Source organism: Oncorhynchus gorbuscha, linkage group LG18, assembly GCF_021184085.1.
Source record: "Oncorhynchus gorbuscha isolate QuinsamMale2020 ecotype Even-year linkage group LG18, OgorEven_v1.0, whole genome shotgun sequence".
NCBI lineage: Eukaryota > Metazoa > Chordata > Actinopteri > Salmoniformes > Salmonidae > Oncorhynchus > Oncorhynchus gorbuscha.
This window is the reverse complement of record NC_060190.1, coordinates 58,228,487-58,240,986: the sequence shown is the minus strand read 5'-3', so window position 1 is coordinate 58,240,986 and position 12,500 is coordinate 58,228,487. Positions and strand designations below refer to the sequence as shown.

Here is a 12,500-nt window from a genome sequence, read left to right as displayed (position 1 = left end):
CTTATGCACACACTGCTGTTTCATCTCCTCCATCTAATATGTTTTATAGTTTGGTGAAGGCATGTATTTAGCACTATGCGGTGTTGGTGTACTCCCTCTGGGGTTCTCCTGGCAGTCTTTGTGGTTTGTGGCTGATCACTTTCACAGTTTCTCTGTTTTTAGCATCAGGAGTTGTCTTCCTCAGGCTATTTTCACCTCAACAGCCACTAGGAGATGGTAATGCTGTATAACAAGCTTGCTCTCAACCTTGTTAGCTCAGCCCGCTCGGCTGTAGCTCTATCGTGAACATAATATTTGTAAAAAATTAATTATCAATACTTTTTTTTAACGTTCTGTAGAAAACTCCAGTTTTCTACAAGTACATAAAGTCTAAATGAAGGTCCTTGAAAAGCTATGGATGGGCTTAATATGTCAGATTATGAGATCAGCATAATATTTACAGATGTTGCAATTGCTCTTACTGCACCATATAAAATATACATGTCATATTTATAATAATAAGATATGCCATTTACCAGATGCTTTTATACAAAGGATCTCAAAGTCATGCATGCACACACTTACTTATGGGTGGCCCCAGGAATTGAGCCCACAATGCTGGCGTTGCAGGGGCCATGTTCCACTTTACCAACTGTGCCACACAGTAAGTATCATCTCACCACCCCTATGTTCTTGGTTTCAGGAGGGGAGGATTCGGGTGACGTTGTTGGCACGCAGCACAGACTACCGTAAGATATTGAACCAGCAGGAGGTGAGTCCAGGCTGAGGCAGCACTGCCAACTCTCTGCTCCCTCCCTCCCTCCATTGCCTCCTCCAGCTCTTAACTGGACATTTAAAATGGTATTTGCTGTAAACTGGCAGCGTAAAATGCCTATGATTTATGCAGCCAGTCTCTGTGTTTGTTTGAGCTCTCATTGATTGGAGAATGCATCTCACTGTGTTCATACAGCTCACAAACGCCCTGAAGACTGTGCCTCTACTTGAGGTCAGGGTGGTGGATTACAAATACAAGTGAGTGAGCCGTTTGTGTTCTTTAGACGTAGTTTAGGGGAAGTAAGGTTGGATTATATAGTCATGCTGGAGAACACAATGCAGCAGCACAAAGGGAATTGTGTAACAGCTGGATTTTATTGTCTGACACACCGCTTTTAGAGTGGAGTAAATATTGAATGTACAGTATAGTATGTTGGACTGAAGTCTGTCGGGGTATTGGGTTAAGTAGTAAGTTCAATTTAAATATAAGCTTTTGGTGTGAGTGCTGCATGTGCTTGGTGGGTGACGTCTGGTCTTGTCTGGTCTGGTCTTGTCTTGTCTGTAGGGACGTTCCGTTCCTGGAGCAGCTCAGCATTACCCACAACTCTGACATCTTCATTGGGATTCACGGGGCAGGACTTACTCATCTGCTCTTCCTTCCTGATTGGGCCGTCATCTTTGAGCTGTGAGTGACAATTGTCAGTCTGTCTCTGTGGGTCTACAACAGGTTTAATGTGTCTTTGTGTTTCTGGGTCTGTCTGTCTCACTGGATCCTTGTCTCTGTCTGTCCTTCCATGCTCTGTGGATGGCAGTACGGGTCTACAGGCAGTGATGGAAAAAATACCCAATCGTCATAATGAAGTAAAAGTAAACATCCTTAATAGAAAATGACTCAAGTCAAAGTGAACATCACCCACTAAAATACTGCTTGTCTAAAAGTATTTGGTTTGAAATATGCTCCAGTGTCAAAAGTAAATGTAATTACGCAAACATACTTAAGTGTAAAAGTATAAATAATTTCAAATTCCTTATATTAGCACAATTGTTTTATTATTTTTTATTTACGAATAGCCAGGGGCACAATCCAACACAGAGACATAATTTATAAACAAAGCATTTGTGTTTAGTGAGTCTGCCAGATCAGAAGCAGTAGGGATGACCAGGGATGTTTTCTTGATAAGTGCGTGAATTGGACCATTTTCCTGTCCTGCTCAGCATTCAACAAGTACTTTTAGGTGTCAGGAAAAATGTATGGAGTAAAAAGTACATTCTTTTCATTAGCAAGGTATTGAATTCAAAGTAAAAGTTGTCAAAAATATGAATAGTAAAATACAGATACCCCCAAAAACTACTTAAGTAGTACTTTAAGGCATTTATGCTTAAGCATAACAGGGCAGAGTGATATCTGGGCTGGATATGGTATTGTGTATCTATGTGTGTGATGGGTGGGTCTGGCAGCATGCTGTGCTCTGTTAGCCCTTAGCCGCAAGGCATGGCGGTGAAATACGGCCTAATTTAAACAGGCATTCATCAGGCAGGACGAGGAGGCGGACGCCACAGAGAGAGGAGAGAGAGAGCAGAAGATGAAGTGTCTCCATCTGTTCTCCACAGATATAACTGTCAGGATGAGAGCTGCTATCGAGATCTGGCTCGGCTACGGGGGATTCGATATGTGACTTGGCAGAAAAGGGACAAAGTGCTCCCAGAAGATAAGGTGGGAAACTCCAACACCACTCTTGCCACCACCTCCACTTAACTCACCGCCCCAGATTCCTAGAGACACCTGACTAATACTCACCTGTAGCTTCAGCATTTATCACCACACTCATCTGTCATTTTGTTTTCAGTATACACACTCACGCTGCCTCACACACACACTCACGCTGCCTCACACACACACTCACGCTGCCTCACACACACTCACGCTGCCTCACACACACTCACGCTGCCACACACACACACACACACACACACACACACACACACACACACACACACACACACACACACACACACACACACACACACACACACACACACACACACACACACACACACACACACACACACACACACACACACACACACACACACAAATCACAGACCTGGAGTGCAGTGTTCATGAAGACTTTCTTTCACTTTTCCATCATCACCCCTCCCTCCCACTCACCACACACAGGGTCACCATCCCACCCTGGGGGATCATCCTAAGTTCACCAACTACTCCTTTGACGTGGAGGAGTTCATGCGTCTGGTGCTGGAAGCAGCAGACTACGTCCTGCACCACCCCAAGTGGCAGCCCCCACCCAGCCACGATGAACTGTAAGCCTGCACCACCCCAAGTGGCAGCCCCCACCCAGCCATGATGAACTGTAAGCCTGCACCACCCCAAGTGGCAGCCCCCACCCAGCCACGATGAACTGTAAGCCTGCACCACCCCAAGTGGCAGCCCCCACCCAGCCATGATGAACTGTAAGCCTGCAGCCCCCACCCAGCCATGATGAACTGTAAGCCTGCAGCCCCCACCCAGCCATGATGAACTGTAAGCCTGCAGCCCCCACCTAGCCATGATGAACTGTAAGCCTGCAGCCCCCACCCAGCCATGATGAACTGTAAGCCTGCACCACCCCAAGTGGCAGCCCCCACCCAGCCATGATGAACTGTAAGCCTGCAGCCCCCACCCAGCCATGATGAACTGTAAGCCTGCAGCCCCCACCCAGCCATGATGAACTGTAAGCCTGCAGCCCCCACTCAGCCATGATGAACTGTAAGCCTGCACCACCCCAAGTGGCAGCCCCCACCCAGCCATGATGAACTGTAAGCCTGCAGCCCCCACCCAGCCATGATGAACTGTAAGCCTGCAGCCCCCACCCAGCCATGATGAACTGTAAGCCTGCAGCCCCCACCCAGCCATGATGAACTGTAAGCCTGCACCACCCCAAGTGGCAGCCCCCACCCAGCCATGATGAACTGTAAGCCTGCAGCCCCCACCCAGTCATGATGAACTGTAAGCCTGCAGCCCCCACCCAGCCATGATGAACTGTAAGCCTGCAGCCCCCACCCAGCCATGATGAACTGTAAGCCTGCAGCCCCCACCCAGCCATGATGAACTGTAAGCCTGTAGCCCCCACCCAGCCACGATGAACTGTAAGCCTGCAGCCCCCACCCAGCCACGATGAACTGTAAGCCTGCAGCCCCCACCCAGCCATGATGAACTGTAAGCCTGCAGCCCCCACCCAGCCACGATGAACTGTAAGCCTGCAGCCCCCACCCAGCCACGATGAACTGTAAGCCTGCAGCCCCCACCCAGCCACGATGAACTGTAAGCCTGCAGCCCCCACCCAGCCATGATGAACTGTAAGCCTGCAGCACGAGGACAGTTTGGTGAAGTCAAACACACGACTAAAACACAGTCGTCTTATAAATCTAAAACTATTTTTAAGTCTAGTTCTTGTATATTATGAAGGTTAAATGTAAGTTTACAGCATCACTTTTCAGCTATTTATTATTTCATTTCTTTCTGCAGTGAGTCTTTAACACAGCTCAAGGTGCATCTCAGTAGCGATAATAAAGAGAAATCAAATGGCCGTGGCAAACTTAGAGTATCTGCTACCATTTTCCTTGTTAGAGAACAGTATATGTGCTATACATACACTCCTTACAACAAATGACTATTTCTATTACAAGCTGCCACTGGTGGTTGACGTAATGATCATTTGTTTACTTTCTAAAACAATGGGTTTATTTTCTGCATTTTCTGATTAAAGTGGTGTGTTATAGACAGACAGGGATGGAACTTTCAACATGTTGTAAATGTGCCCATTTTATCAACCCCGCAGAATTGTCTTTGCAACTATTTTGTCGTCACTACATATAGTAAACTTCCAGGAAGGGAAAACACAAGTGATATAGTCAATCTAAAGCTGGATGTTTTATTTAGAAGTGAAAGGGAGTCAGACCTTTTGGTCAATGTTTTGGAAAGTCTTGTAAGTCATGTTATATTTCAAAGCCATGGAAATGTTTTGAAATAAACATTTTCAAAAGTGTTGACATCTCTCTTTTTTTTGGCAATTTAAGCAGCAATGATTTTATTAATCACTATTCAAGTTAATATTTTGATAGTAACTGTGTACAGTATCTCCTGAACTTTTCAAACAGAATTGCTGATCTCAGACAGTTATTTGCTGAGTGTTTCATTATTTTAGTTTACAGGGGGCTGGGAGGAATGGCTCCCCACAAAAGGGCACTTGTTCAGATATATTTGTCATCACCATAAATCTGGCTGACCTCAAAACCACCACGGCTGCGTTGTCGGTGACACCTATTTGCCATGACACCTGTGTACCACTAGATGGCAGTAGAACACCACACATGAGTCAATTTAGATTACTTTTTTTTCCAGGATCACAGAGGAGAGAATTGCACGATGTGTGGAACTGCATTGATTGGTGTGAGAGTGCTTCTATTGTATAAGTCTGTCGAAATCCTCTGAAATCTAGGTCAGGTTTTATTGAGTTGATCATAGAATGATAGATATGCTAGCTCTTAAATCTGAAGACGCATCAGGCCGAATAGCTCATGTTCTAGAGTTGTGAACTGTTGTACCCCATACAAAACACTGCCACCACAAATCTCTCTATCTGAGCTGCTCTTGTTGTGGTTGAACTTTCCCATTATTGACAGACACCAGTGCTGTCTGGGATGAACACTATTTCTAGGTCGGCTCAGTTTACAGCCAGTGACCAGCCTAAAGAAAAGAAACACCTCTACGCAGGGGATCAAAAGCAGAGAAACCAAGATGTCTGCTGCTCATTAACCTTCAGCAGGTTGAACATCGATGCCAAGCCCAATGTTCCCTTTTCTCCACTTTTTACTTTTAACAACTGAATAAGACATCACCACAATTTGTATTTCTGGAAAGAAATGAGAACATGGGAAAACTAAGTACAAAGAGTTCTTGTCACTTGACTCATAAAGTAAAATATTGTGTGTGTGTGTGAGAGAGAGAGAGAGCTCTGCCCCTTGGAAACGCGATGTAGTCCATTGGCCACCTGTGCGCGGTGTGTGTGTGTGTGCCTCCTGTGTAATTAGGAAAAAGCATGTGCTAATTGAGTTATGGTCTTAGGACGCGGTAGAATCCACCTCACCACTCATTATCTATGAGTGTCAGCCATTAGTGCTTATGACAGAGACGTTTGAGTATTTGTTTCAGGTGTCCCACGTGGTGCTTTATAAACAGTTCTGGGTGGGTGGGCGTATTTCGTCATGTTAGAAGCAATGGTGTGAGTCCACTGGAGGTGTTGATTTACTGCCTCTGTTGCTCGTAATGCACGCCTTATGAGGATGAAATATGCAAGCAGAGGGAGTGCTCCTTCAAAGACAGCCCATGTCTTCTTCATGGGGAAGTGTGCTGTGCGTAAAGTTATTACCGCACATCTCAGCCTGTGATTCAGACTGGATTAGGGAGAATTATTATATATATGTATTTTTTAGGATTGTGCTCTCACTGTCAATATAGGCCTATGGACAACTACCGACTGGGGTTATTTTCACCCCAGAGGGATATTTTTTAAAATTATATTCTTAATAAATTGAAATCATTGTTAAGTGTTTCTGTATCAATATGGACTAAAATGTTGTCATTTGGGTTCATTTTGATCCCAGCCAGAAATACCTAGTTCGGCCTATTAAGTCATTTGATAGATAGGACCTTTATTTGAGTCTAGGCTTCTCTGGAGACATAATAACAAGTCATCCATACCAGCAAAGGGTGAAGGGGGACCTGTCTCAGTGATGTTGACCAGATAGACAGATCATCTGCAGAGATATAGCTCTCCCTAATATTGTACTTTTCTATACCACATATCATATGACTGTGTACAAAAACAAAATGACCGGGTTTTGTTTACATACAAATACAAATCTGCCAATGGTCTGTGAATGATAGACATGCTGGATAGAACTGCAATACATCATTTAGATACACTCTGAATATACACAGAGATGTATTGATGTGTATTCATTGAACACTGGTCACTTTAATATTGTTTACATACTTATTTACCCACTTTGTGTATATACTGTATTCTAGTCATGGCTCATCCTATATAACTAATGCTGTACACACCTTTTCTTTTCATATACTGTCTTACACACTATTTTATATATATATATATATATATATATATATATATATATATATATATATATATATATATATATATATATATATACACACATGATGTTAGTAGTTTGAGGGGTTAAATGAATCTGCATATAGTGTCCCTTGTTAACGGGTGAGTAACTTGTTCACCTAGTTTTCTGAAGCTCACTTTTTGTTGTTGAACTTACTAGGCTCATGTATTTTCTACTCAGGCCATATATTTGATTTAGTTTTCATCATCTATCTCCTCTCTCATCCATTTCCCCTTGTCTTTATGCACAATATCCATTATATTGTGTATCACCTCGACCTAATCTAATTTATTTTATAAAGCCAATATTTCTCACCACTGAACAGAGATAAATCAATTACAGTCAGCTCATCTTACCGCACCACTCATACAGGCGTCCCGCAAAGCAGAAAAACAGCATCTTTCAGGGGATAAATGTGAAAATATTGATTGAGTGGGGAAGAAATATTCCTCAAGTTATGACTAGATATTTCCATAATGTTTTTCTCCATGAGACAACGATTATGGGTGGAAATAGTCCCAGAAGGGATCCTATATCCTGGGTCCCTGGAACACGAGTCGTCTTGCCCTTTACTCCAATCTTCCTCATTCAGCACTATTTCCTCTATAAACCCTGGCATGCCAAATGGGATATCTGAAATTGAAAGATATTATAAATAGGCTATTACAAACGTGCATGTTTGATATCCTGAACTTGGTCTCTTTGAAAATAGCTACTCTGGCTGAAAATACAAGTTTGTCGACTGCGCCATGCACCGAGAAACAGATGGCATGAATAGAATTTCACACCATTTAACCTCATACCTTAATGCCCAGTAAAGTGTTTTCTTCTGTTAATTTGGTTTGGTCCAATACAACCCAGCCGTTTGTGGAAGATAGATGAGATAAGTGCTTTTGATGAAATAGTATTAACGGAATGGCCAGCAGCTTGGAATGTAGGCCTACCCATTAGCCGTGTTCACACTTGAGCTAAAAGGCCTAACATCCACACCGCTAAACGAGGTGGATTTTCCAATCACATTAGCTCTCTGGTGGTTTCACACATTTGTCAAAATATCCTGACATCCTTTTCAGTTGATTCAAACAACGGTTGGCGGCTGATCTGACAGCTGAGTCAATGCAGACAACAGCGGATTTTAAGCGTTCATGCGGGAGCTCTCCATGGTTCTGAAGTCATGTAGCGCGCCACTGTCCTTAACGGTTCAAATCAAATCAAGTTGATTTGTCACGTGCGCCGAATACAACAGTGAAATGCTTACTTACAGGCTCTAACCAATAGTGCAAAAAGGGTATTAGGTGAACAATAGGTAAGTAAAGAAATAAAACAACAGTAAAAAGACAGGTTATATACAGTAGTATGGTTAAAGTGATTATGCATATAAGATGAACAGAGAGTAGCAGTAGCGTAAAAGAGGTGTTGGCGGGTGGTGGATGGGACACAATGCAGATAGCCTGGTTAGCCAATGTGCGGGAGCACTGGTTGGTCGGCCCTGTCCTCTATTGGAAGAAGAGACAGACTGCTGAGAGTCAGTGACGGAAAATTGCAACATTGGCTGACAAATCTGCCATTTGAAGCCTGTAGTGTTTCGTTTGTATGCGCTTCCCATGGTTATTTTCAAAGCAGCAGTATCTTCTCAAATGTCTATTTAAAATTACATTTCATGCAGACAGGCACATTCATACATGTAGGCTTACTTTTAGCCCAGGTTACCCTACAACCTCATCAGAACGAAATAACGTGTCACCATGAAACTAAGTGACATGCAAAGACAGAGGTAGTCTACACCTTCAACTGAAACGTTACAGCTCACATTCTAGCCGCTGGCTCACTTAAACCAAGTCGTAAAAATCCAGCGTGGAGCTTCGCGAGGTAGTCTGTGGTAAATATTTTATTAGATAAATGTCTGGGGCCTGGGCAGTACAAGTGTAGACTACTCGATGCTGGAAATTAATCGCAAGGAGAGATTGAATATACTGGCTGAATTGCACCGGGTCTAGTCGTGTTTTATCTGAGCACACTCAGAACACATTTGATTTAATGCTCTCTCCGCCAAAGCATTCACTTCTGCAGCATAGGCTACAGTATGCCTATTTTTCGCTTATCCGATCAATGTAACGGAAGTTGTGTAGACTATAAACATATAGCCTAGTGAGCAGAAAGATAAACCCCCTTCATATGATATTCCGTGAAAAACATCTGAACATATCGGATCCTCCTCACCTTAGGTCGTTAGCGGACATCGACCTGGCCAAAGCCTAACGACTAGCCTAAATTGGCTACTGCGCTAAACAATCAATCGCAAAGCCCTCATAGAATAATCTTGGGATCAAATAAATGATAGCTTTTCTCTTGGAGCATATCTGTGAGACGGAGATGATTAAATTATGTTTAACACCACCTCGGGGGTTTACATTACACCGACGCGCTTACAGATGGGCACAGAATCAAGTAGGCCTATTGATATTTATGCGGCGTTTGTAATGTGATTGAAGTGTGGAAGTGAGCCGGCCTATTATGTGATGCTAAGTGTAATCGATTAAATTGATCTATAGTTGAGCATCTGCCAATCTGTCTAAAACCGATTAGAGGACCCTCACCCCCCAGCCCACAGAAACGCAATGCTGACAAAACGAATAACTTTTGGATCGCACTGAGCTCGTCATCATCACTTGGTTTTCTCCTCAGACTTGCCATGCCGTTATTTCAGCACATCCCTCACTTGGCGACTTGTAAACTATGACATCACTGAACGTAGCCTATACTTGATAGATTGCAAATGGGGCGGGCGGGCGCAGCGCATGTGTTCAGAATGGGAAAGACAGCTCACAATTCTCCTGTCAAATCGATCCCAGCTCGAGAGGTGTGCGCGCGGGGGAGCGCAACTATCATTCTACCATCACCATCACTCTTGCATCTCTCCAGCGGCTAGCGAACCCGTCTGACGGGCATTGGCGGGGGACCATTGTCAATATAACAATGAACTAGTGTTGAACGTTTAGAAAACATTAGTCTCTTTTCGCTCTTTTGGATGTATTCACTTTTGGTTACTTTTTTTCTGTCATGAACCTCTACATCTCTATGCCACTGTCTTCGTTTGGTTTCCGTTGGTATGGGACGCAGTAAGATACTGTAACTAGAGGGTGGATCCAGTCTGTAACCAAACTCAGACAGCTCACCCAGCTCCAGCGCGGTGGTACCCGGATAAACTGTAGCCCACCCTGCTGCTCGCCTGACTGCGACCGGCTTCGCCAGATTGGCAAGCAGCTGTAAGGATTGGTTTATAGTCGGAAACCGGATTCAGTGAAGTGAAGAAAAAGTAACACAGCAAGCGAGCTATCCCCCGGATTCCTAAACAATTTGATTATGCCATCGGTTTTATAGATTTAGGTAAGAGGGTATTTGTCATTCTTAATTCCTTGCATTGATTTGTATAGATCGTCTGCTTTCCTGTTTGTTTCGTGACTGTTCCACGGGCTCGGGCGCACACGTTCAGTGATAGGCTAATGAAATAGGGACCAGGGTCAAGAGACGACTTTGCTTTTCGAAGGTGTAGGCACTAGGCAGGCTACCATTTTTCATGCCGCACAGAGGAGGGGTGGTTACTGCTAAAGGGGCAAATAACTTTGATGTTCTGGGTCTCTATTGTGTGCTCAATTTCTGCTCAATTTGCTCAATGACCACCCTATGAGAGGAGGACGTTTTGGAGAAAAATACAAGAATGAAACTATTTATCCTCAATCTCTGGCCATTAAAGTCACTTCAGATTCCTGTTTTCTTTACATTGCTTAATCTAAATCCTTACACTGGATTGCAATAGACTGTCTTAAATTAAAACGAGGGAACTTTTGACAAATCCAATCCACTGTCATTTGAATCTGCTCGCAGTAAGGGAAGAGAGTGTAAAACAGAGACAAACGGTGGGATTGATGCAGTGTTCAGTACGAGGCTAAATAAGCGTTAATCGGGGCTCGGTGCTGCTTATTAGCGGCTATCGAGTGGTCGGTAAGGCTGTTCAGCTGATCTGGCTCCTTTTCACCGGGGTTCTAACGGCTTCGTCTGGATCCTGATCTGGTGAGAATAGAGAAGGAGCGGAGACGTAGGCGCGCATTGAGAAAATGCGCAGCTGAACGCTCTACTCACAGCAGGGCTGGACTGAAGTGAAAGGCTTTTATTAATGTGCAGAAACAGACATCATGCAATAGAGAATAAATATTAATAATATTCACAAACTCTTTCAATTCAATTGAAAGGGGCTTTTTTTGGCATGGGAATCACGTCTCTCTCCCTCTCCCTCTCCCTCTCCCTCTCCCTCTCCCTCTCCCTCTCCCTCTCCCTCTCCCTCTCCCTCTCCCTCTCTCTCACTCTAGCTCTCTCCCTCTCCCTCTCCTCTCCTCTCCTCTCTCTCTCACTCTAGCTCTCTCTCTCTCTCTCTCTCTCTCTCTCTCTCTCTCTCTCTCTCTCTCTCTCTCTCTCTCTCTCTCTCTCACACACACACACACACACACACACACACACACACACACACACACACACACACACACACACACACACACACACACACACACACACACACACACACACACACACACACACACACACACACACACACACACACACACACACACACATTAAGAGGAAAATGACTTGGTGCATGTTAATGAGAGCAGAAATGAGAGCCAACCCCTATTATGTTGTAATTGTTAGTCATCCTTGTCTCTAACCCCCACCCTCCTCCTCCCCACCACCTCCTCTCTGCTCTTCTCTCTCATCCTTGTCTCTAACCCCCACCCTCCTCCTCCCCACCACCTCCTCTCTGCTCTTCTCTCTCATCCTTGTCTCTAACCCCCACCCTCCTCCTCCCCACCACCTCCTCCCCACCCTCCTCCTCCCCACCACCTCCTCTCTGCTCTTCTCTCTCATCCTTGTCTCTAACCCCCACCCTCCTCCTCCCCACCACCTCCTCCCCACCCTCCTCCTCCCCACCACCTCCTCTCTGCTCTTCTCTCTCATCCTTGTCTCTAACCCCCACCCTCCTCCTCCCCACTACCTCCTCTCTGCTCTTCTCTCTCATCCTTGTCTCTAACCCCCACCCTCCTCCTCCCCACTACCTCCTCTCTGCTCTTCTCTCTCATCCTTGTCTCTAACCCCCACCCTCCTCCTCCCCACTACCTCCTCTCTGCTCTTCTCTCTCATCCTTGTCTCTAACCCCCACCCTCCTCCTCCCCACCACCTCCTCCCCACCCTCCTCCTCCCCACCACCTCCTCTCTGCTCTTCTCTCTCATCCTTGTCTCTAACCCCCACCCTCCTCCTCCCCACCACCTCCTCCCCACCCTCCTCCTCCCCACCACCTCCTCTCTGCTCTTCTCTCTCATCCTTGTCTCTAACCCCCACCCTCCTTCTCCCCACCACCTCCTCTCTGCTCTTCTCTCTCATCCTTGTCTCTAACCCCACCCTCCTCCTCCCCACTACCTACTCTCTGCTCCTCTCTCTCATCCTTGTCTCTAACCCCACCCTCCTCCTCCCCACCACCTCCTCTCTGCTCTTCTCTCTC

At 45.1% G+C, this 12,500-nt stretch overlaps 1 protein-coding gene across 3 annotated transcripts in view; it reads left to right on the top strand.

Annotated features, from left to right (window-relative positions):
* The window catches only part of eogt (EGF domain-specific O-linked N-acetylglucosamine (GlcNAc) transferase), a 17,933-nt gene extending 13,134 nt beyond the window's left edge, over positions 1-4,799 (top strand). Inside the window, exons 11-16 of one of the 3 annotated variants that reach the window (XM_046311643.1) lie at positions 683-751; positions 950-1,011; positions 1,319-1,438; positions 2,365-2,467; positions 2,933-3,045; positions 3,146-4,799. In XM_046311643.1, the coding sequence (XP_046167599.1) occupies positions 683-751; positions 950-1,011; positions 1,319-1,438; positions 2,365-2,467; positions 2,933-3,045; positions 3,146-3,179 (501 nt within the window). In that variant the 3' untranslated portion in view covers positions 3,180-4,799. Of the gene's footprint in view, positions 1-682; positions 752-949; positions 1,012-1,318; positions 1,439-2,276; positions 2,468-2,932 lie in introns of those variants that run through there. The other 2 variants (XM_046311642.1, XM_046311644.1) reach the window with 2 other exon arrangements.
* Positions 4,800-12,500: the final 7,701 nt, after the last annotated feature.